General features: G+C 50.8%; 1 protein-coding gene and 1 non-coding gene across 7 annotated transcripts in view; both read left to right on the forward strand.

Moving 5' to 3' along the window:
* RGS3 (regulator of G protein signaling 3) overlaps nt 1-23,606 on the forward strand; it is a 92,308-nt gene that overhangs the window by 15,854 nt on the left and 52,848 nt on the right. For 4 of the 6 annotated variants that reach the window (XR_008312784.1, XM_053282255.1, XM_053282254.1 and 1 more), the window contains 12 exons: nt 390-484; nt 1,412-1,480; nt 3,290-3,350; nt 5,291-5,381; nt 5,569-5,636; nt 11,714-11,795; nt 12,629-12,734; nt 13,964-14,312; nt 15,246-15,288; nt 18,321-18,505; nt 20,285-20,368; nt 23,285-23,396. Coding sequence is in view for 5 of the 6 variants with exons in the window: in XM_053282255.1 (XP_053138230.1) it covers nt 390-484; nt 1,412-1,480; nt 3,290-3,350; nt 5,291-5,381; nt 5,569-5,636; nt 11,714-11,795; nt 12,629-12,734; nt 13,964-14,312; nt 15,246-15,288; nt 18,321-18,505; nt 20,285-20,368; nt 23,285-23,396 (1,345 nt within the window). In the remaining variant the exon portion in view is untranslated. Of the gene's footprint in view, nt 1-389; nt 485-891; nt 931-1,411; nt 1,481-3,289; nt 3,351-5,290; nt 5,382-5,568; nt 5,637-7,024; nt 7,481-11,713; nt 11,796-12,628; nt 12,735-13,963; nt 14,313-15,245; nt 15,289-18,320; nt 18,506-20,284; nt 20,369-23,284; nt 23,397-23,606 lie in introns of those variants that run through there. The other 2 variants (XM_053282257.1, XM_053282258.1) reach the window with 2 other exon arrangements.
* On the forward strand, nt 5,740-5,811 carry TRNAA-GGC (transfer RNA alanine (anticodon GGC)). The gene has a single exon. It is a non-coding gene; the product is annotated as a tRNA-Ala (tRNA).

The raw sequence follows: 23,606 nt of genomic DNA on the forward strand, positions 1-23,606 counted from the left end.
GAAGATGCCCGGTCAGGTACGACCCTGCCCTAGGAGAGTCAACAGCTCCTGAGGGGGTGTTGTAAGTGACACTTTTCTCTGCCATCGGTTGATGGGCTTCTTCCTGATGCAGGGATCAGTTGTTGCTCCTGGATCTGCCTCTGGGGAGTCTGGCAGCGGATGTAAGTTAGTTTGGAAACATACCACCCAGCTGGTCGTCTGCACTCCCCTCAATTCTGGTGCAGAGTTTGAATGGGCAGCCAGAAAGCAATACTGTGCTTCTATGCATGGGTTGAAATCCAAACAGCTTCCCCTCCCTGATGGTTTTGTTCAAAGATGCGGGGCTCGTCAGGAATCTGCTCTAGCCAAAAGAAGGTTAATGTGTGGCTTCTTTTTCTCTCCAAATGAAGGTGTCCGTCGTGCCGGACAGAGGCCAGAAGTTCAGGCAGAGGACCAAGGTGGTGCCAGACAGTAAAAACCCTGTCTTCCATGCGCACTTTCTCTTGTGAGTACAGGGTAGGGGTTGGGAGGGTGGAAGGATCAGGTGTCCCCTTCTCAGCTCCGCCACCTAATGTCCCAAGCCAGGCTGGACTTCACAGAAACCAGCCCAAGGATTCCAGCCAGAGACATTTCCGCTCAGCCTCACCCCTCTCTTCCCTTGCCTGCTATTATGTCTCGTAACATGCCTTACGCATGGTGAGCTCTTGCGGAGAAATGAGGAGTGACAGGCGCTATTCTGCTGTTTCTTGCAGCCCCCGTGCCCTGAACCTAAGCACAGAGCAGGCTCATTTGGCTGTCAGCGCACAGGCAGCATGAGAGCCAGGCTTCTGCCCTCCTCCCCACCCGTGGAGTTTTTTAAAAAATGGGTAGCTTCTGTACAAAGCCAGGGGAATATGCGTCTTCTTTTCCTAGCTTCTGAGCTGTCCTTGACGCAGGGGAGCATCAAAGCAGGTAAAAGGATTTTGGAAAGTTCTAGCATGCCTTTGCATGTCCATAGGGGGGTGAGAAGGGGAACAGGGTGTTGCTCTTTGACGATGGAGCTGTTTTGGTTGGGATTGAGATCCTGAATTTGGGGTGCTTGAGCTGGCGTGTATTCTCTCTTTACGGCATGCATCCATTGCCGTTTGGTCTGTCTGCTTTGCATCCTGCCTGCCTGACTTCAAGTATTCTTGCCTCTTGAGCCAGTCTTTTGAGGACACAGATATACAGGGTTGTGAGAGTGGGAGTGGGGTGGTGGTGGAAACAGAGCTGATCTGACCAGCCTTTCTAATGGGTGTAAACGAGAGAACGGTGTCCAGCTTCAGATCCCTGCCAGGTGCAGTCAGATGTGAGGAGGGCTTAAGGGAAGAGGATTTGGAGCACAGGTCCATCTTACCCGCAAGGCTGCCTGATGACGGAGGTCCACATTGCATCCTCCTGTTTTGTCTTCCAGCCCTTTGCAAGAGGAGGATGAGCAGAAGCGCCTGCTGGTCACGGTCTGGAACAGACAGCGGAGTTCCAGGTAAGGACACCATCAAGACTGGGACACTGTTGCTTCCGAGCAAAAGAGACAGCGGGGGCCTTTGCTGCATCTTCTGCAGATTTGTCAAGAATGCTCTGTCCGCCCAAAGGCTCAACTCTGGGGGATCTGTTCCAAAGACGCAGCGAGATCAGTTGGGAGTGTAAGTGAGGAGGTCAGCCAAAGCCAGTGGGGGAAGATCAACGGCGAGGTGATGGAAGATGTTAACCCTGCTAACTGAGCAAAGAGGCACCTTTGGAAAGTGACAATTCTCTTTATTAAGCAGGGGGAGAGCAACTGACCTTCTCTGTCTCCAGCACAGCATCCCTCCAGTGGCTGTTGCTGGGGTCTATCCTAACGTTTCTTTTTTAGATGGCGAGCCCTTTGGGGGCAGGGAGCCATCTTCATTTATTTATTTTTATTTCTCTGTGTAAACCACTTTGGGAACTTTTTGTTGAAAAGTGGTATATAAATATTCATAGCAGGAGTTTGTAGAAAGAAAGGTTGTAATATTTAATTTAATTTATTTATATTTGTACATCATCCCGAACTTATGTCTCTGGGCAGTTTACAACATAAAACAAATTAAAACAAGAACTAAAACCTTAAGACAATTTAAAAGCAATACAACAGACCCACAGATAGAAAGCTTGTTCTGACCATTGTTAACTGGGTAGGACAAGCGTCCTACTCAGTTTCTTGGGCTCTGCATGCTCCCAATTTTTGATCATCAGCTCCCAGTTGTGGCTGGGGATGATGGGAGTTGTAGTTCAACAACCGCTGGGAGGGTCAGGTTTGTCCACCCCTGTCTTCATGGCACCAGAATTGTTGCTCCCATTCCAGTGCACCAGGGAGCTGTCCAGAGTGCTAAACCAGCAGTTCAGATTTTTCTAGAAGTGCAAATAAGCCCCACATCCCTGATTTGGCAAGTACCAGTGAGTAGATGAAGCTGCCCTATCCTGAATCAGAGCTTTGGTCCCTCTAGCCCAGTACTACCTATGCTAAATGACAGTGGCTTTCAGGCAGGAGTCACTCCTCAGCCTTATCTGGAGATGCTGCCAGGGATTGAACCTGGGCCCTTCTGCATGCAAAGCAGATGCTCTTCCACTGAGCTACGGCCCCATCCCCTAAAGGGGATATCTTAGAGTGCTCACATATGGTCACCTGTCTAAATGCAAACCAGCATAGCAAAGGGACTATGCTATGCAAAGGGACAGCTGAGCAAAGGGACTGTTCACATCCGCTACTGCAAGACCAATTCTCCACTCCTGCATTTTACCCTTTTGCCCTGAAAATTACACCTTCCCGAAGATGCAAAATAAGTGAGGAACTTCTGTCCCCTCTTTCGTCTCCAGTCCCCATGCAAAATTTGTCCGGAAGTTCTAATCAAACCTTTGGCCCAGTCCTAAGTGGAAACCAGCCAATCTGCTTGGCTGTGTGAGGGCAGTGAAGTTAAGATGGACTGATATGCTGCCATGACCATAGGGCCAAATTAGGAAGCCTCTCTTTGAGTGTAGCTTCGGCCATGAACCCAACCAGCTGCTGGTCTCCAAGTCTCCTGGTTGCACAGATGGTTCAGGGGATGGAAGGAACCAAGAAATGTTGGCTCAGTTCACCAGCCAGACAAAATCTTTTACTCATCAGTTATTTCCTCGAGCTATGTTGGTACATTACTACTCAGGACTTTTTTCACTTGTCTGGCATCATTCCTCATTTGTCACAGACTAGTAGACTAGTGGATTCCCTGAGCCCTGGAAGGAACAGCGATCCCAGCAAAAGCGGTGCTGACGGCTGTTACTGGTTTCTCCACAGGCAGTGCGAACTTATTGGCTGCATGAGCTTCGGCGTGAAGACCCTGCTGAGTCCAGACAAGGTACAGCTGGCTCTTTGTGTTATGTTGACAACACAGCTGTGGCTCTTGTCCTGGGGAGAAGGAAGCTCTGTGTTTGAACGGCTGGGTGGTAGAAAGAAGAGATTGGGAGTGACAGTGAGACATTTCCCCCCCAGAGCAATGGAATCAGCACAGAGAGAAAGCGTCTTGCTTCCCAGTCTGGACAGCAGGTGGGATGGCGGGGTAAATGAGAGTGGTTTGAGCTGAGGCCCAGCGAATATTAAAGGGCAGCAACTGATACTGCACAGTGTTATTCCAGCCTTAAATAAATGTATGTTGCGGACACCTTGGTAAGACTGTGTATGGTTCTAGTCGCTGCCTCTCAAAAAGGATGTTTCAGAGCTGGAAAAGGTGCAGAGCCAGCAAAAGGAACAGAGGGCTGAAGCACCTTGCTATAGTATTTGGGCTTTTTTAGTTTGGAAAGAAGGTCACTCAGCGGGGACATAGCTTATAAAATTATGCATTCTATGGACAGAGTGAACAAAGTTTTCCTTCTTTCACAAGCACAGAGCCAGGATCATCCCATGAAAATGATTGCCAGGAGATTTAAGATGTGACTGAGAACTATTAAAACAAAGATGCCTGAATCTGGAGATTTTTTTTTGCAAGCAAATATGAGTAAGGGGAGTGAGACCCTGGGAACTCCACGCCACCCCCTCCCGTTTCTCTTGTCTGTTTGCAGTCTTTGTTTTGAAAGCACAGGGAGACTGGTGGACTTCTGCTGCCCTCTGCTGATGATACCTTATAATATACAAATATTAGCAATGTTGTAATATCCACCACGGCAATCAGTGGTACCAGACTTGATAGTCTGGTACCATTTCCATCAGGATTGGAGGTGGCAAGCCCCTGAACACCAGGTGCTCGGGAACTTCCTGTCCTCAGGGACAGGAAGAGATGGCTGCCCTCTTTTCCCTGCTTGTGTTCCCTCTAGCAGTGTGAGCACTGTTCGATATTCCCCTTAAGGGATGGAGCCGCTCTGGGAAGAGCAGAAGGTTCCAAGTTCCCTCCCTGGCAGCATCTCCAAGATAGGGCTGAGAGAGAGATTCCTGCCTGTACCCTTAGAGAAGCCGCTGCCAGGATGTTTAGACAATACTGAGCTAGACAGATCGATGGTCTGACTCTGTATATGGCAGCTTCCTATGTTCCTAACAGGGATTCCCAGATGTTGACTACAACTCCCAGAATCCCCAGCTGCAATGACTTTTGCTTGGGGATTCTGGGAGTTGTAGTCAACAACATCTGGGAATCCCTGTTAGAGGGGACACTACCTGAGGGCTTCCCAGATGCACCTGGCTGGCCAGTGCACTAAAATGCCTTAAAAGACCCATCTTTTTAGCCTGGCTTTAAATGATATTTAGTTTTAATGTTATCCAGTTTTAATTGTAATTTTAATCTGCTTTTAGTTGGGGTTTTTAAAATTTTAATTATTTTTTATTTTATTGTAAACTGCCCTGAGCCACCTTTAGAAGGGCAGTATATAAATCAAATAAATAAATAATAGATGGGTCCTTGGCCTGATCCAGCGGGGCTGTTTCTTGTGTTCTAATTTTCAAAGTCACTTGTCCTCACAAGAAGTCCCAGGCAGCTCAGAAATCTTCCCATTTTAAAGGTGGAAGGCCAAAGCTCACGGAAAGAAGGCTGGCCACCTAACATTCCATCACGCTCCCAAGTGACCAATAAACCGTTGGGGCATGGCTGTGCGGATGAGAGAGATGTGGCCATGCAGGTCGGGGATTCCTCATCAGTGCCTGGGGGTCAACACAGACACACACACATCCCCTGTGGTTGTGATAGGGATTTTGCTAATGTCCCAACTAAGGATAAGTCTTTGGCTGCAAGTGGAAAGGGAGTTCAGGATCCCAATGATCCTGGAGCCTCCGTCCTGCAGCTCTTACCTTCTGTTTCTTCTTGTGTCCCAGGAGATCAGCGGCTGGTACTATCTTCTGGGAGAGGACCTGGGCCAGACAAAGCACCTGAAGGTGGCCACTCAGCAGCTGAAGCAAAACAGAGGTATTCATTGCCAGCCTTGGCCACGCCATCCCCAAATCCAGGGCTTGCATTTCCCTCCCATCACTATGAATGGCTGCTCCGCCTTTCTGTGTCTGCTGGGGTATAAATGAGGGTGTTTCAGTGGCGGGGAAGATAGGTGTGACTTGCTATCATGTGGCTGGACACCTTTCTCTCTCTTGCTTTGCAGAGCTGATGTTGGCCAAGCCGGCCGCGTTGCTGGGGAACCCATTGCGTGAGAGCATGGAGCAGCTCAAGGTAAGTGTGAGCATCTCAGCCATCCCATGATACAACCACCTTGCTGAAACTAAGCAGGTCTTAGTGCTTGGATGGGAGACCCATGTATGCCACCTTTGGGGATGGGGCTGTAGCTCAGTGGCAGAGCATCTGCTTGGCATGCAGAAGGGTCCTGGTTCAATCCCTGGCAGCATCTCCAGGTAGGGCTGGGAGAGACGCCTGCCTGAAACCTGGGAGAGCTGCTGCCAGTCAGAGCAGACAATCTGAATTAGGAGGACCAAGGATCTGACTCTGTATAAGGCAGCTTCCTGTGTTCCTGTGGCTCAATAAATGGTCATATTAATGGATGTTAAACCCTAGGCAGGAGAGAGGAGGGTCCTTGCTGGATCCCTCCCGTTTGGTCCAGCTGCTCCCCATCTCTGACAGCTTTAAAAAAGACTCTCAAGATGCATTTTTTCACCCAAGCTTTTTAACCTGAATTTCTCCTTTGTCTTATGTTTCTTGTGTACTGCCTAGAGACATTAGTTTGGGGAGGTATACAAATATACTGAGCAAACAAACAAATATTTCAAGAATAGCTTCGCTGACTGCCTTCCAGTAGGGTAGTGTTGCCAGCCCTCCAGGATTGGCTTGGGGCAGTGTTCCCTGGAACAGGGTTTCCTAGATGTTGTTGACTACAACTCCCATCACTCAGTACTGAGCTCCTTAGGCCAAAGGTTCCCGAGCTGGGTCTCTGGATTTTGTTGGACTACAATTCCCAAGGCCAGTGGGGGTGGTTGTGAGTTGTAGTCCAACAACACCCGGGGACCCAAGCTTGGGAACCCTTGCTCTAAGGCACTCAGGGCAGTGGGTGATGGGAGTTGTAGTCTAACATCTGGGGACCCAAGGTTGGGAAGAGTGTTCCCTGGAACAAGGGTTCCCAGATGTTGTTGATTACAACTCCCATCATCCCCAGCTGCAATGGCCTTTGGCTGGGAATGATGGGAGTTGTAGTCAACAACATCTGGGAACCCCTGTTCCAGGGGACCCTGGCCTGGAGCCTCCGGGGATCAGCATCCATCTCCAGGCAACTCTTGGAAGCAATTCTAGAGACTTTAAGTGCAGGAATTGCCTCAGCCAGACCTACTCCAGGGTTTCAGACAGAGAAGGGTCCATTCCCAGCCCTACTTAATCTTGGAGGTGTCAGAGACTAAACCGGGCACCTTCTGCATGCAAAGCAAGTGCTCTTCCACTGAGCTGTGGCCCCTCCTGGAGTGTGTGTGAGAGAGTTTTCTGGTCAACTGCATTCTTGCCTGGGCTGCTCAGAGCGAGTCCTTTCTCTTCTCCCCCTTGAATGCAAATGCGATCTCAAGATCCCCCCCCCGCCCCCCGCTGCTCTGCTTTTCTGAAAGAAACGAAGTGCAGGCCACTCCAACATCCTTCAAGTGTTTGTGAGAATATGGGCAAGGACCCTGCGCCTGGGAGAATGCAGCCGGGAACAAAGGCCGTCTCCGCTCGAGAGCTGACAGGAATTTGACTCTGAACTCTCCCTCTCTTCCTTGTCCCTTGGAGTTCTCAGGAAGCCTCCGTGCTTATCGTCCAACAGCACATGGCAAAGGCGGCCTGGGAGGTGAGGGGTGGCTTCCTGCCATTCTTCTGCTGAGCCGCCAGGTTCCCATGGGCGGCCATGCCAGGATCGCCGAGGCTTATTCCCGGCTCTCGGGCTGCCAGGAGAGGCAAGGGGTCTCTCCGCTGCTCCTGCGTGCCCAGGGGAAAGCGGGGAACGGACTGAGATTTTTCATGGGCCCCCTGCAAGCCTCGAGGCCTCGGACATGAGTCGCTTCAGCGGGATGTGCCGCGTGTGTTCGGAGCAGCGCTACCGGCAGGTTGGTGCCTCTGAGCCCGAGAGCAGGTGTGCACAAGAGAGGACGTGCATGTGGGGTTGGAGGACGCGCACCTCTCTGGGGCGTGACGCGGCGTGCCGGCACAGGAGGCCAGGCAGGGCCGGCTTGCTAGAAAGATGGAGCTGCGCTTCTCTCTGCTGGGACTGCATTCTGTGGGGGGGAGACCCCACTTCTCTGATGGGCAGTGCTGTAAACGGAGTACAGGAGGCACAGCCAGGATTTTGGAGAGGGGCTGGGGAGGTCTCCAGCTTTGTTGCAGGATCTGCTGAGGGCCTGACCCTTCAGATCAAAGCTGCCTGCTGGCGTGTGGGTTTGTTTGTGGGGAGGGCAGGAAAAGGTTTCTGGGAAGGATATAACAACAACAACAACAACCACAGCTGGAGGTGGGGCTGCAGCTCGGTGGCGGAGCCTCTGCTTGGCATGCAGAAGGTCCCCGGTTCAGTCCCTGGAGGCATCTCCAGGTAGGGCTGGGAGAGACGCCTGTGCCTGCAACCTGGGAGAGCTGCTGCCAGTCTGTGTGGACAATACTGAGCTAGATGGGCCAAGGGTCTGACTCAGTATCAGGCAGGTTCCTATGTTCCTTGTGACCTGCAGGGTTTTTTGAGTGTTCAGAGCACTCTTGTTATATTGTTGTAAGGCAGTCTGCTTATCTTTGTGAAGCTCTCTGTAAACAGTCATTGCTACGGAAACAATAATAAATAATAGGAGCAAAATCAACCCAGGAAGGTGGGACTAAGGATAGAAGGGGGTGCTGAGAGAGCCCTACTCATTTAGGGCTGCTTGCTGAGCATGAAGCTGAGATTTGAACCGGGGTGCGTGAGCTGTGCGGTGCTCTTGAGGGATGCTTCGATTTTGTGGTGACTCTGAGCTGATGTGTTTGTGGTTCCGAAGAGCTCTGTTGGTTCAGTACCACGACCCATCTTCTCCTTCACTTTCTAAATGGTTTCCAGCCAGCCAGATGCCCCTGGGAATCTCATTGTCTGGGCAAAGGAGTGAGAGCCATCTCCATTTCGTTGAGAGTAGGAAGCTGCCAAACTGAGTCAGACCCTTGATCCATCGTGCTCAGTGTTCTCTGCTCTGACTGGCAGCTGCTCTTCAGGGTTTCAGACTGGTCTTTCCCAGCCCTACTAGATGCTGCTGCTGGGGATCGAACCTGGGTCCTTGTGCATGCAAAGCGTGTGACCTGGCTGGTAATCAATGGTGAGAGCAGGCAGAAGGCCAGTTGGCCTACTGAGAGAGTCCTGGATAATTTGCAGTGGACCAGGAATTGCTTCTGATTCCCAGCAGCTTGATAGTAGCAACCAGGAAAAAGCTGCTGTTTTCACTGTGCTGCTTTACCCAATCCATGGAATTTGTCTGTCACCGAGTTTCAGTGCTGTTTGGCCTAAAAGGGGGCATTAGAGTGCCGAGACAACTGACCGTTCTTTTAAACAGCAAAATTCTCTCCCAAGGCTGGCCTTCTGCTGGCCTCTCCACTTCAGTGTTCCTCACCTGGAAAACGGGGGTGTGAACAGGCTGCCCTTGACCAGGTTTTCTTGTGGCTTTCTTCACCAGTTCCAGGGTTTTATGTTCGAATCCCTGCCACATAGTTTTGTGCCTGCAGGGTCATCGCACTGTGTGACTCCTTGGGGCTGCTTTCGGAGCCGCACATCTCCCCTGCTAACTGAGCAAGGAGTCACCTTTTCAAAGTGACAATTAGCAAGGGGAGAGAAGCTGGCCCTATGCAACCCCAACACAGCATCCCTCCAGTGGCTGTTGCCCGTGTCTGCCTTGTGATTCTTTTTTAGATTGTGAGAGGGAACCATCTCGTTTATTTGCTTTTCTGTGTAAACTGCTTTGAGAACTTGTGTTGAAAAGTAGTATATAAATAGTGGTGGTGGTAGTAGCAGTAACACATAACTGGGAGTAAGCTCCATTGACTTACTTCTGAGTAAACAAGCATCAGATTGTGCTGCAAGAAGAGACAGGTTGACTTTTCTCCATTTTTCTTAATGTTTGTTGTTTGTTTGTTCAGTTTCTATACCGCCCTTCCAAAAATGGCTCAGGGTGGTTTACACAGAGAAATAATAAATAAATAAGATGGACGGAAACTGATGGTTATAGGCTGGTTATCTCCATGTTCAGAGGCAGGATGCCTCCGAATACCAGTTGTGGGGAAGCAGCAGCAAGAGAGAGGACATGCCTTCAACTTCTGGTTGTGTGGCTTCGTCTCTGACAACTTTTAAAAAGTCCCTAAAGAGTCATGTGTGTTTTTTCCCCACCCTAGCTTTTAAATTTGACTGTGGTTTTAAATCGTGTCAGAGTTTTCATTTTAATGTATGTTGTTGTAAACTGCCCAGAGACGGAAGTTTGGGGCAGTCTACGAATTTGAGAAATAAATAAATAAATAAAATCTGGTGGGCCACCCACTGGGGGAAACAGGATGCTGGACTAGATAGGCCTTGGGCCTGATCCAGTAAGGGTCTTAATGTTCCAAGGCATGCATTCTTCCACCTCACCTCAAGCAGATCCAAGGAAACGGGTGGTTTCTATTGACTTCATATTGCCTGGGTTTGGTTTTTTTTTGGAGCACAAGATGTGCTCTTGGATCTCTCTGGCAGCCCCAGGGGCCTTTTGTTGCTGCCAGGCAGAAAGAAGCTTCAGTGGCATCCATTTAAACGGACCGTTTTCTCAGACCAGACCTCAGAGGTTCCCACAGGAGTTCTCAGTGGGGATCTTCCTTCTGGCTGGCTGCCCCAGAAATCAGAAGGGCAGATCTTTCCCTTTTGCTTCTCAAACAGGAAGCTTGGCGGACATCTCTGGAATCTCTAGGCCTTTACGAGAACCGGGCTGTGTTTTGACTCCACCAGGAGCCGTGCTCTGTCATTAGCTCGAGGGAGAGCTCTTGATGACCTCCCATTCCAGGGTGTTTCCTCTGTTCCCATCAGTTATCCAGTTCTGCTTTCTCTGTCTCACTAGGGGAAAAAAACACATATTAGTTGCTCTTCTATGCAAAGAAAATACTCCAAGCCACATACAACAACAAAACCCTTCAAACCAAAGAACAGATCCATTTTCACACCAAAACAGACTACATGCCTAAAACCAGCCATGGCCAGGTCCAGTTGAACAACAGCTCAGATTGCCCCCAAGCCTCCAGTAACTCCCTAAAGACGTTTTGATCAAAGAGGCTGGATGTAATTCTAATTTTAATGCCTTAAAATCTGTGATCTTTGCAGCCTGTTCTTTGTAGAACAAAATGTAACCTAAAAATCCACAACTTTACTGCAAGTGGACAAAATTTGGCAACAAACCCAGGTGCTCAGGATGCATTGTGGGATTTCCAGGGGCTAGGACAGTGCATCCTGACCCCCACACCTCTGTACTGTCTGTAGTGGCTACAGGTCATGTGGGCACACAATTAGCACGCCCAGAAACTCCTGGAGGATCGCCTTTGGGGAAGGTGATCTCTACGATCTCTCTTCTGCTGCCTTCCCTGCTTCCCGCCCTCAAGCCCTTTCAGTGGATTATGAGAAAGGGCTCAATGTCTTCATGTATGCTGGCCTTGGGCCGAAATAAACCAATACAGTATACAGTAATATCTTCATGGCTTTTAAAGCAACTCTCATAGTAAGAGAATTCATTTAATTCAGATGTTGTGACTTGTTGCCTAGAGACTGATACGGGTGTTTTCCCAAGTTCCCAGCTTGGAAGAAAACCAGCCAACACCATCCCATGATGCTGAGTGATGGAAGCAAAACATCTTTGCACCAAGTACCTTCTTAAAACCCCAAACTACAACATGGTCCTTTTGACCTCTTGATTTTTGGAAAGTCCCTTTGTCAGTCTGAAGAAGACGTAATACATTCTTAATAATAGCTGCTGTGGTGTGAGCATCTTCCCTGCGGTGACAAGTGTGGGTTACGAAGGACTTGATAAGATCAATTTAACCTTCAAGCTTCCTATCTCAATATGGCTGGTGGAAAGTTACTGACGCTAGGTGTGAAGGGTAGAGAAAAATTCTCTCCAAAATGCAGTTAGGGCAGCTTGAGCCAACTAGTCCACAGTAGCCCATTTGGCTACTAACTGCCAGCCCATGAGCTCTGTGTTACAGGTTCCTGAGTTTCTGGTGTTGGCTTTTCCTGAATGGTTCAGCGTTAAAACTGTTGCCAGTGCACACACATCAGTCTGCATTTTCTGTTTAACCAAGAGACGAATTTTCCTGTTTGGTTTCAGATCACAATCTCTCGTGGAAAGAATGGGTTTGGATTCACCATCTGCTGTGACTCCCCTGTCCGGGTGCAAGCAGTTGACTCTGGTAAGATCAAGGAGTGTCTGGTGGTGGAGGGGTTGTTGGTGTCAGTTCCCAAAGGGCTGTGGCCTCTTTTCTTTTCAACCGGTGCTTGGATTTTTCTTGATAGCACTGCAGGCAACACCACTACTATTTATATCCTGCTTTTCAACAACAGTTTCCTAAGCAGTTTACATAGAGAAATAATAAACAAACAAGATGGTTCCCTATCCCCAAAGGGCTCACAACTTTAAAAAGAAGTCTAGGGAGACGCCAGCAACAGCCACGGGAGGGATGCTATCCTGCGCTGCATAGGGCTATTGGCTCTCTTCCTGCTTAATATAAAGAGAACCACCACTTTAAAAGGAGCCTCTCTGCTCAGTTAGGCTAGCAGGGGTTAGCAGGCATGTCTTACCTAGTCAGTGATTAGAGTTTGTTTGATGGTTTTAAAGGACAGAGCCAAACTGCAACATATATTGGTTTTGAGCCTGCTTGACTATCATAGCTTCCCCTAAAGAACCTTGAACATGGGAAGCTGCCTTATACTGAGTCCCTACCTAGTGGTCCAGCACCTCCAGGTAGGGCTGGGGGAGACGCCTGCCTGCAACCTTGGAGAGCTGCTGCCAGTCAGTGCAGACAGTACTGAGCTGGATGGACCAAGAGTCTGACTCGGTATAGGGCAGCATCCTATGTGACTGGAAAAGGCAATTCTCCATGTAGCCTTGGAGTCTGTCGTCTGGCAAGGGTGCAGAAGAGGACAACCATTCCCAGAGTTCTCTGGGGAAACGGAATGATGGTTCAAGTCAGTGTGTGGCTCTTCCTTAACTCCTCTCCTGCCCTCTGCTGCTTTCCTCTTGCAGGTGGCCCAGCGGAGAAGGCTGGTCTGCAACAACTGGACACCGTCCTCCAGCTCAATGAGCAGCCGGTGGAGCACTGGAAATGCGTGGAGCTCGCCCATGAAATCCGGTGACTATGGCACATGTGGATGGCAGTGGGGGATCCGGGATCTCAGCCCTCTAGAACTGCGGGGCAAGGAGGGCTGGGAATAATACAGGTCTTGTGCAGAAGAACTGGCGTGCTGCTCGGTCAGGTGAAGGATGGGTGGGTCTCTCTCCAACAGCTGCAGGCCCCAAGCAGCCTGGGGTTTTTCCACACCCGGCTTTTAGCTCGCATCTCCTCCGGAACAGAGGTGTGCATTCACATACCAGCCAAATTTACCCCAAAGTCCCTGCCAGCTATAGGGGAGCACTTCACACACAATTCTGGGTTTTCATCGCCCGTTAAAGTGTAGCCCCGTTTATATCCAGGGTAGGAAAAAATCCACTTTTTGCGTTGGTTTTGGGGGGGAAACTTTGAACTCTCAGTAAAGCCTTACAAAAAGCCTGTGGTAAAGCCTGCTGCCTGGGAAAGCTCCTGGCAAGCACTCCACCTCCAGGGCTTGCCCGTTCAGGCATGTCATAGCCTCTGCTCCTGGGGTCCCAGGAGTGATGGGGGGGGTCTAAGGATGAGTCCGGAGCAGGACTGCCTGGAACAGAGATTCCCGGATGATGTTGACTACGACTCCCATCATCCCCAGCTGCAGTGGCCTTTGACTGGGGATGTGGGGAGTAACCGTTGTCAACAACAGCTGTGAATCCTTGCTGTAGGGAGCGCTGATCAGGAGTCTCTCAGGAGGGAAGTGCCTCCCCGCTCCAGAACTCCTCCACGAGGGGTGAGAAGCTAGGAACACAGGAAGCTGCCTTCTACCAAGTCAGGCTCTTGGTCCACGTCACTCAGTATTGTCTGCACTGACTGGCAGCGGCTCTTCAAGGTTGCAGGCAAGAGTCTCTCTCGGCCTTTCCTGGAGATGCTGCCAGGGATTGCCACTGGGCCCTCCTGCATGCAAGCAGATGCTCTCCCACAGATGCTCTCCCACTCCCCGCCCCATCCCGCAGAGGGGATACCTTCAGTGCTCACACGCAGTCGCCCATCCAAATGCAAACCAAGGCAGACCCTGCTTAGCAGACCCATGCTTGCCAGCACAAGGCCAGCTCTCCTTCCCCAGCTCTGGTTGCTCTGCGTCTTTTGGCTCTTAGGGACTTTTGTCGGGGTCTTGGCTGCAGTGTGCTCTTCCTCCTCCTGGCCAAAGCTTGGCTGGCTCCTGACTGCTCCCCGCTCTTAAACTGACCCACCTCCCCTACCGACGTCTCTCTCAGGAACTGCCCCCGGGAGATCATGCTGCTGGTCTGGCGCATCGTCCCGCAAGTCAAGCCCGGCCCCGAAGGCGTCACCCGCCGCTCCTCTTGCAAATCAACGTACGACTTGCAGTCGCCACCCAACAAGCGGGAGAAGAACAGCACGCAGCGGGGGCCACGGGTCCCCGAGCACCGCCAGAGCTGCCATGTCGTGTACGACGGGAATGACGGGCTGGTGCTCAACGGCTGGGAGCGCTACACGGAGCTCGGCAAGGTCGCCCAGCGCACCATGCCCCCGCTCTCCAGACCGCCCTCCTCTGGCGGGGACAAGAACTACATCCTCCTGGCACCGCTCAATCCCGGAAGCCAGGTACGAGCACCTGAGTGTCAAAGTGGGCAGCTGGTGGCTTGGCCCCACTGCAGCCTTCTTGGGGACTGCAAAGCCTTTTAGCTCTTTTTTTAATCGTTCTTTGTTAATATGTATATGCCACTTTTCAACAATATTTGTTTGTTCGTTTGTTAAATTTGTACACCGCCCCAGACTTTAGTCTCTGGGCCGTTGGATGTTAAAACATGCACAAAAAACTTAAAACAATTTAGAGAATCTAAAAGTCAAAAACAGATTAAAAATTAGAAATTTCAAAAGCTGAAAAAGCTTGGGTGAAGAGGTGGGTTTTCAAGTGCTTTATAAAACTTGTCATTTTTTACATAAATATGTGGTTTACATAGCAAAAAATATAAGGAAATGCCCTTGTTTTCCCGCAGGGTTCACAGTATAAACACATACACGCGACACCAGCAACATCCACTAGAGCAGGGGGTCATGGTTCTCCTATAAATTGTAGCGGGGGATAATGGGAGTTGTAGTTCAGCAACATCTGGAGTTCCACAAGTTGGGAACTCCTGCACTAAAGAGACCCTATGCTGGGCTGAATAGGGGCCGTTGCTCTTCCCTTGCTAAATAGGACATCACTTTCAAAGGGGCCTCTTGACCCAGTTGTGTGGGTCCCAAACTGTGTGGCACAAGGAGGCCTGAAGATGGTTCCCTGTCTGCTTGGGGCTCACAGTCTGAAAAGAAACACAGGAAGAGAGATCCCAGCCACAGCCACTGGAGGGGCCGGATAGGGCCAGTTGCTCTCCCTCTGCTAAACAGAAGAGAGCCCCCACTTCAAAAGGTGCCTCATGGCCCCATCCTTCTGGTGGCAGAGGGGGGCTAGCCCAAACACGTGCATGTTTCCAAACCTGGGGGGTGTCTTAGAGGGAGGAGAAGGTAACCCTAGCTGTCTTGCTTTGTATCTTTTAGCTCCTGAGGCCAGTCTACCGAGGAGAGGGCAAGGCCCCTGGAGGTGAGTGAGTGTCTCCATTGTTGGCTCTTGAGTTGGCAGGCAGCGGGTCTGATTGGCTCTCACTGGTGCGGGAACATTAGTCAGGCAAGGGTGGTGATGGGGCAGGTTCGGGAGTCTGCTTCTCTGCTCTCCATCTCAGTTTACGCTGACTAGAGCTCTTGCACTGCAACCCATCCAGCCATGGATTGTGCCCTTGGGTGGAGGACCCCCCGCCCTCCTTGTTTCCCAGTCCTAGGCAGGCTGCCCAAATGAGAGAGGTGGCTAGGCTGCATTGGGTTTGCCAGGTTTTTGTTTTGGGCAATGCAGACGTACGGAGCTGCCATCTGCTGAGTCAAGCCCTTGATCCATTTATCTCAGTATCGTCTGCTCTGACTGGCAGCGGCTCTCCAGTGCCTCAGCCCTCCTGGAGGAGATGCCGGGGATTGAACCCAGGGCCTTCTGCGTGCAAGGAAGGTGCTCTGCCACTGAGCTGCGGCCCCATCTCAGCATATTTCTTTCCTCTCCCTCCGTTTGCACATTAGTGTTATCACTGATTCAAATATGCAACCAGTGGCTGTGCGCACACTCGTTTTCCTGGTAGGACACCGGTTAATTCCTTCCTGTAACACAGCTATTAAGGCATATGAATCATGCCAGGAAAAAGGGCCACACAGATCTCATTTGTCGGCACAAGCTCCGGCACGGTCAGCAGATTCTCATTGTCAGTCATGTTTTATATCCCACCCTTCTTTCAAGGAGCTCAGGGTGAGCATGCATGGGGTTATCTCCTGCCGTGACCCCTTCCCCATAGTCTATACACATGTACTGCCGCATGAGCCCAGTGGTGCATCCGGCTCAGTATGGTCCGCAGCTCTCCAAGGTTTCAGGCAGGACTCTTTCCCAGCTTTACCTGCTGATGCTGCCAGGGATTGAACCTGGGACTTTCTGCATGCACAGAGCTCTGGGCCTTCTCCAGCCAGGATCCATTCCTGGGCAAGCCACAGCGTCCTCTGAGCCCTTGCCAGTCTGTCTGGACTGCTGTTTATCTGAGAGCAAACAAGCCCTTTCCGAACAGCTAATGGAATAGTCCGGCTCTGTTTACATTGGAATGGCCCTATCTGTTTCCCCAGCTGCATCCAGGAGTGTTTGGGTCTGGTGGCTGAGTGCAGGGAGGTCATGGGGGTCCCCTCTGGTTTGGTGTTTGCCTTTCCCAGGGTGGCATCGAGGAATGCCTGCCAAATGTAAGTGCTGAGATTCCGATCAGATAGTGATGGAGCTCCCCGGGGTTTCAGGTGGTGGTGGTGGGGTGTCTCTCCCTGCCCTACCTGAAGATTCCAGCAGGGACTGAACCTGTGAGCTTCTGCAGGCCAAGCAGATGCTCTGCCACTGAGCTATGGATAGGAACTAGGAAGCTGCCTTCCACTGAGTCAGGCCCTTGGTCCATCTAGTTCAGCATTGTCTACACAGCCTGGCACCTTCTGCATGCAAGCAGGCAGATGCTCTCTTCCCAGGGGAAGATCTTGCTGTGCTCACACATGGAGTCCCTCATTCAAATGCAAACCAGGGCAGACCCTGCTTAGCCAAGGGGACAATTCATGCTTGCTACCACGAGACCAGCTCTCCTCCCAGTATGGGTATTCCCCACAAATCAACCCATATATCTTCTTTCTACGGAATCAGACCCTTGGTCCATCTAGCACAGTGTTGTCTATACGTAACTGGCAGCAGTTCTCCCAATCTTTCAGGCAGGAGTCTTTCCCAGCCCTTCCTGGACATGCCGTCAGGGACTGAACCTCGGACCTTCTATAATGCAAAGCAAAGACTCTGCCACTGAGCTATGCTGCCCGCCACCCCCCCCCCCGCCTTATGGCTCAAAGCACATTGCCTAGGAACATAGGGAGCTGCCTTATAAGAAGTCAGGCCCTTGGTCCATCTAGCTCAGTATTGTCCACACTGACTGGCAGCAGCTCTCCAAGGTTACAGGCAGGAGTCTCTCCCAGCCCTACTGGAGAGGCTGCCAAGGGAGTGAACTTGGAACCTTCTGCAGGCAAGCATACAGATACCCGTCCACTGAGCTATGGTCCCATCTCCTGAAGGGGATATCTTACAGGTCTCACATGTAGTCACCCATCCAAATGCCAAGCAGGGTAGAATCTGCTTAGCAGAGGGGACCATTCACGCTCGCTCTCGCAAGACCGGCTCTCCACCCGAGAGACTATCGCCTAGATTATCACAATAACCCTTACACCCCTGCAATGTTGGCCAGTATTCTTAGCCCCCACTGCAGACATGAGGGGCCGGTGGCTGAGAGCGCAGTGACCCTCCTAAGGCTCGTCAAAGGAGACTTGAGTGGGGAATTAGCAGCACCCTCGACAGTCTGTGTCATCAGCCTTGTCTTGCTAGCAAAAAACAAGCACCGCAAAACAGATGAAATGTTTTGGAGGCAAGCATGAAGCGGAGCCTGTGGAAACTGTGCCCCAGCCTCACTGTTTTCCAACTCCACTGTGGCAGGAGTGGCCGTGTAGGAAGCTGGCTTCAGTGCCTTTCAGCGGCCAACAATAAGCCAGACTGACTCAACGTTTCCGCCGGGCTCCATTTCCTATTGACTCTTGGAAAAGATCCGTGCCATGGCTGTGCAGTGGATGAATCAATAACAAACCACTTCTCAGCGTTTCCGGGTGCGTGGAGCCAACTAGAAGTGTGCAAAAGACTCAAAAAGAAGCATGCAAATCCAGCGCACCCAGCAAATCCAGCTCATGTCCTCGGATTTTGCATCCTATTAGGCTCTTGCGATTCATGGGAAATCAGCAGCAGATCTGAGCAGCTACTGGCGTTTGTATTTTCAAAGGGAGAGCCATTACAGTTTGTGTCTCTAAACAGCCCTCGGTGCAGCTCAGGAGATCTTTTCTGCACCTATAGTGGTCTAATTAAGTCTGCCTAACACCTCCTCCACTTTTCCGTCCCACAGACCCCGAGTGATCGGCCTGCCCTGGCTTAAAAATAACTTCCTAGTTCCCAACCACTGCTCACCTTAAAGTGTCTCCTGTTTCCAGGCAGTGCCTGCAGAAGTGGGTCTCACGGCAAGAAATCCCGGCTCATGAAGACCGTCCAGACCATGAAGAGTCCCAGCGGCAACCCCCAGAGCTGCACCCTGCTGAGACCCCACATTCCGCACTCCAGTTATGGCACATATGTGACGCTGGCTCCCAAGGTGCTGGTCTTCCCCATTTTCGTGCAGGTAAGCCTCTGGAATCCCCAGGGCTGTCTCGTTCTGGCTTTTGGGGTGGGGGCAGAGGAGCAGTCCAGCCAAGACAGAGGGCTGAAAAACCAGCAGGCAGGGCACTAGCCAGCAGGGGGGAGCTGGCCAGAGGTAGTCAAAGGGCTCAGGCACTGAGCTGGAGAGGAGTTGTAGCTGGAGCTAAGAGCTGAAGTTGGGAGCTGTTCCACCTGTACGGGTTTTTGAAGGACCAGCAGGTAGATCCCTGACCAGCAGTGGGAGCTGTCCAGCAGTGTCGGCTGTCAGAGGGTGTCGGAAGAACCCCCACAGGAGGGGCAAAGGAGACCCTCTCAGGCGCTTTCCAGACTAGAGCCAGCAACGGGGTCACGGCACGCCTCTGAAGCATGCTTCCACACTCCCTGTGTCGCGACACCGCAGTCCCGACGAAAGCGCCAGGGTGCCGTTCATATGTCGGATGCCTTGTTTCGGATTTAATCGCCGCGACTTAGTGCTATGACGTCCTTTATCCGGCGTAAAAAGGGTCTCTTTTTTTTCGGGTTGTTAGTTTTCGCGAGCGTGCTCCCCATTCAGGTTTTATGTTTTGAAAGTGATTTGCCTGAACAGAGCATTTTGCCACTTTTGAGCGCCTAGTCTGGAAAGTGCCTCAGAGGAGAAAGAAGCACATACCCCAAACAAACTCCTCCAAACCTGACCAGAGGCCCTTAGAACCGCGAGATAATGAGCAGCCAGAGCCTACTGCCTCTCCTTCTGCATGCCTCTCAGAGGAGCCCTGGGGAGTTTCTGTCCAACCCCTTGGTCCCCCTAGGCACCAAGGAAGCTGCCTTCTACAGAGACAGATCATTGGGCCTTCTAGCTCAGTATTGTCTCCACTGAGTGGCAGCGGCTTTCCAAAGTTTCAGGCAGGAATCTCTCCCCAGTCTCTCCAGACTGAGATGAGCTGCTACCAGCAGGCTTGAGATGAGCTCTTAACTGCCAATACAGTAAATGATCAATACTATTGATTCTCTCAGACGCTTGCTAAAGGCAGAGTCCGAGGGCCTCACTTCATGGCTAACACTTGAAGGAATGGTCTGTGCTTGCCATTGAAAATGACTTCAGAACATAGCAAGCTGCCTTCTACTGAGTCAGATCCTTGGGCTTTCTAGCTCTGTATTGTCTACACTGACTGGCAGCAACTCTCCAAGGTTTCAGGCACGGGTCTCTCCTATTCCTACCTGGAGATGCTGCCAGAATTTGAACCTGGGACCTTCTGCATGAAAAGCAGATGTTCCTCCACTGAGCTACAGAAAGAAAGGCATGTGAAATTGTGGCTGTGTTAACCTTCCCCACACCAATCACAGACTGAGCTGCCCACAGACTCGGGGGCCAGGCGTTGTGGCAAGAAAGAAGGGTACCACCTGTGGGACTCTTCACTTTGTCTGCCATGTACACCCCCCGCCCCGCCCCGGCAAACATTTCCTGTTTCCCACACAGCTAGTAACTGTTGTTGCTTGCTTGGTTTTTCCACCCCGGTTGTGGCTTCACAGAGAATCGCCACTCGGAGAGTAGGCAAGAGCACCCAGTCCCTTTTGCAGCTCCCACATGACGTAGGTGTTTCAAGTGTGCAGGCTCCCTGGCTGGCAGACCCTTGTTATCACTTTGCTGGACTGTGAACTTTCCGTCGGCAAGATCCGCCTTGCTTTCAGGAAGCTTTCAGCCTACACTGCACTCAGCGAGTGAGAAGCTGGCGGGGTTCTTTGTATTACTCAAGTTCCAAGTGTGCCTCTCTCTCCTTTTCAGCCCCTCGACCTCTGCAATCCCGCCCGGACGCTGCTTTTGTCAGAAGAGCTGCTTCTGCACGAGACACGCAACAAACCTACAAAGGTAAGAATCTCAGCAGCTTCCAACCTGGCCCTTTCTTTAGTGCTGGCTTTGAATCAATGCAATCTGATATTTGCGCTCTGAAGTGCCTCGATCAGAGAGAAAACCACACAGGTATGTCCGGTCTTCCGTGCTGTTTATTGGCTGGCTGTGTGTGCCCTAAGCCAGAAGCACTGGAAGGGATCAAAATGGGAACCTTGCCATTGTTCCCTCACACAGACACAAAACCTTTTGTCCTGCTGTGGGGTCCCCTTTCCCTGCAGAAGCCCAAATCCAGGGCGTTCAGAGGCATCGCTGGTCTGCAGAGATTGGATTCTCTTGTGGTCTCCCTTCCAGACCACTGAGAAGTGCTGGTTTGGCCAGGGAAAAGCTTGTGCCAGGAAAGGGCTACCTGCTAAGTGTTGCCACCTTTTTCCTTGACTCCAGCTCCTGTGTCTTCAGCAACAGCCAAATGCAGGAACTTGTGGACTTTATTTTTTACTAGGAACTGGGACCAGGTTGAGGCACCTTTGAGGCCAGGTTGAGGCACCTGTCTCAGGAAGCAGATTCTTGAGGTGCCAGGGAGGTGGCCAGATATCCTTCTGCCCTGCTTAAAAAAAAAAGGGCAGGAGGAAGGGGAGGAGGGTGCACACAAGTAGGGCGGCATTCAGCACCCTGCTTCAGGCACACAGGGGCTTTGAGCTGCCACTGACATAAACGGCACCACGTGCAAAACCTCGGCTTGGCCACAACCAAACGGTCGGAACAGAGTGGCTCAGATGCACTGCTCCCCAGTGTTCTCTCTCATTTTTTTCAATGTGCAGAATGAGTTTTGTTCTGGGCAGTAGTACCAAGGCAGTGTGTGCACACACGTGCATTCAGAGTGGAACCTTCTGGATTCAACCTGAGTGGGTTCTAACATTAACCGAGCAGACATCCAAAAACTTGTGACCGTGCACACGTGTGCGTGCCTTAGAGGGAACACTGCTGCTCCCCTGAGGAATTTGCTTTCCATCCCAGAACTGAGCTCACGGCCCTTTCCCACCAAAATCCACTCCTGGTTTCGCTCCCCCTGCCCCAGCATTCTTAACTTCAGCCTGCTAGGAATTAGACGCCTTTTTGGTTTTGACATTGTCTAAAAAATTTGGAGTCAGAAGACCCGGCAGATCTGCTGAAAACTGGGGAGTCGAACTGAGCCCAAACCCAAAAACTGGTCCAGAGTTTTTTTCAGTGAACTGGAATGGAACCCCAGCTTAACATCTCTTACGCTTGGACTGGAGCCAGACCCTAAGCACAGAAAGTGGTCACCAGTTCAATACAAATGGTTCGGTAATCAGGCACTCAGCTTCCAATTGCACGGTTAATGCTTATGTCCCTGTTTTTTAAACGTTGCATGTATTTTCTTTGTTAAAAGAACCTATGAATAAGTTAAAAAATGAACAGTGTAGGGGGGAAAACGTTTCCCCCCTTTAATAGTTATAATGGTATTCATTTCACGTAATTTCATTGGTAAACAAAAGAGTTTGATATTATTCTGCACATAGCATATCTAAACAGGTTGAAATCCTGTTCAAAGTGTCTGTATTGGTTACCAAACCAGTTCTTAGAAACTGAACCAAAAAGTTAAGAAATACAGATGGATTTTGGACAGGGACTGAATCAAGTTTTCAATGTTTCAACTCTGCTTTCGGGTCTCCATTGCACATTTGCCTCTTCTCCTCCCATGTGAGTTTGGGGAGCCCGACAGTGAATTGTGCAGATTCCTTGTTTGTGGTGTGCTCTGCGGTGTTATTGTGATTTCGTTTTGATGCTTTTGTTATCGCTTACAAGTTATGGAAGCCATTTTGAGAGCTTTGAGAGAGGCAGGGTAGATATAAAGGAAATGAACACCTCAGGGAATAAATAAAATAAAATGGGGGTAGCTAGCTAGCTCCAGAGTGTGTTGAGCTGTGCCAGACCCGGGACTTTCCCTGAACCCTCACACCAGCTTTGAGCACTTCCTGTCTAGACCTGACTCCAGTTCCCGCAGTCACAACCTTCCGAAAACTGGGTCTTGTGTTTCCGGGTCTATGTTGTAGGAGGAATTCCATGTTCTCTTTTCTCTTGGTTCAAGCTCTGGGTGGTGCACTTTCATGGGAACATTAGGAAGTTGTCTTATACTGAGTCAGACCCTTGGTCCGTCTGGCTCAGGATTGTCTACACCAGGGTTTCCCAGCCAGGGGTCCTCCAGACGTTGCTGAACTGCAGCTCTCCCATCACCCCCAGCTACAATTTATTGTGACTGTGGATGATGGGAGTTGTAGTCCAGCAACATCTGGAGTTCCATTGGGTGGGGACCTCTGGTCTGCACTGACTGGCAGGGTCTCTGCAGGGTTCCAGGGAGGAGTCTTTCTCAGCCCTACCTGGAAATGCTGCCGGGGATGGCCAGGCCTTCTGCAAGCAAACAGATGCTCTGCCTTTGGACTACAGCCCCATCCCCAAATAACACAGGGTGCCAGAGGAACAACTGTAGCACTCTGCAGATATATTATGGGGAGGCAATCTTATAAAAAGGGGGTAGCTATTTTGACTAAAAGGATGCTGTACATCCAACAAACCAGTGGCTGCAAACTGGTCCACCTAACTCAGTATTGCCTACAGACTGGCAGCGGTTCTCCAGGGTTTTAGATGGAGGTCTTTCCTAGACCTATTGGAGTTGCTTCCTGGGATTTAATCTGGGACCTTATGCATGCAAAGCAGATGCGCCTCTACCTCTGATCTATACCCCCCTTGCTCTGCAAAAAATCTCTGAAGAAGAGCAGGGCTTCAAAGTGTGTCAGAATTTTAAAGTGTGGCGCTAATATCCAAATTTCTAACATGCTTAGATTCTTGTGGCTGGCAGCTGTATGTCTGGGTTCCTCCCAGCTCTATGGGTCTAATTTCTTTTCCCATCTTGCTCAGGTGACTCTCTTCGTCTACTCGGATTTGTTGCTGTTCACCAAAGAGGACGAGCCGGGCCGGTGCAACGTCCTCCGGAACCCGCTTTACCTGCAGGATGTCAGGCTGCAAGAGGGTGAGTTCCAATGTTTAAGAAGGGAGACCACACACCACAGAGCAGGGGCATCCTGCCCTTCAACCTTTGTGGAGGGTGCATAGAGCCATCAGGACTAGTAGCTGTTGATAGACGACTTCTCCATGAAATGATCTAATCCCCGTGAAAGTCATGTAGGCTAGTGGCTATCGCTACATCTTGTGGCAGTGAGCTCCAGTGAATTATAGGAGT

The sequence above is a fragment of the Hemicordylus capensis genome, chromosome 17 (genome assembly GCF_027244095.1).
Source record: "Hemicordylus capensis ecotype Gifberg chromosome 17, rHemCap1.1.pri, whole genome shotgun sequence".
Taxonomy (NCBI): Eukaryota; Metazoa; Chordata; class Lepidosauria; order Squamata; family Cordylidae; genus Hemicordylus; species Hemicordylus capensis.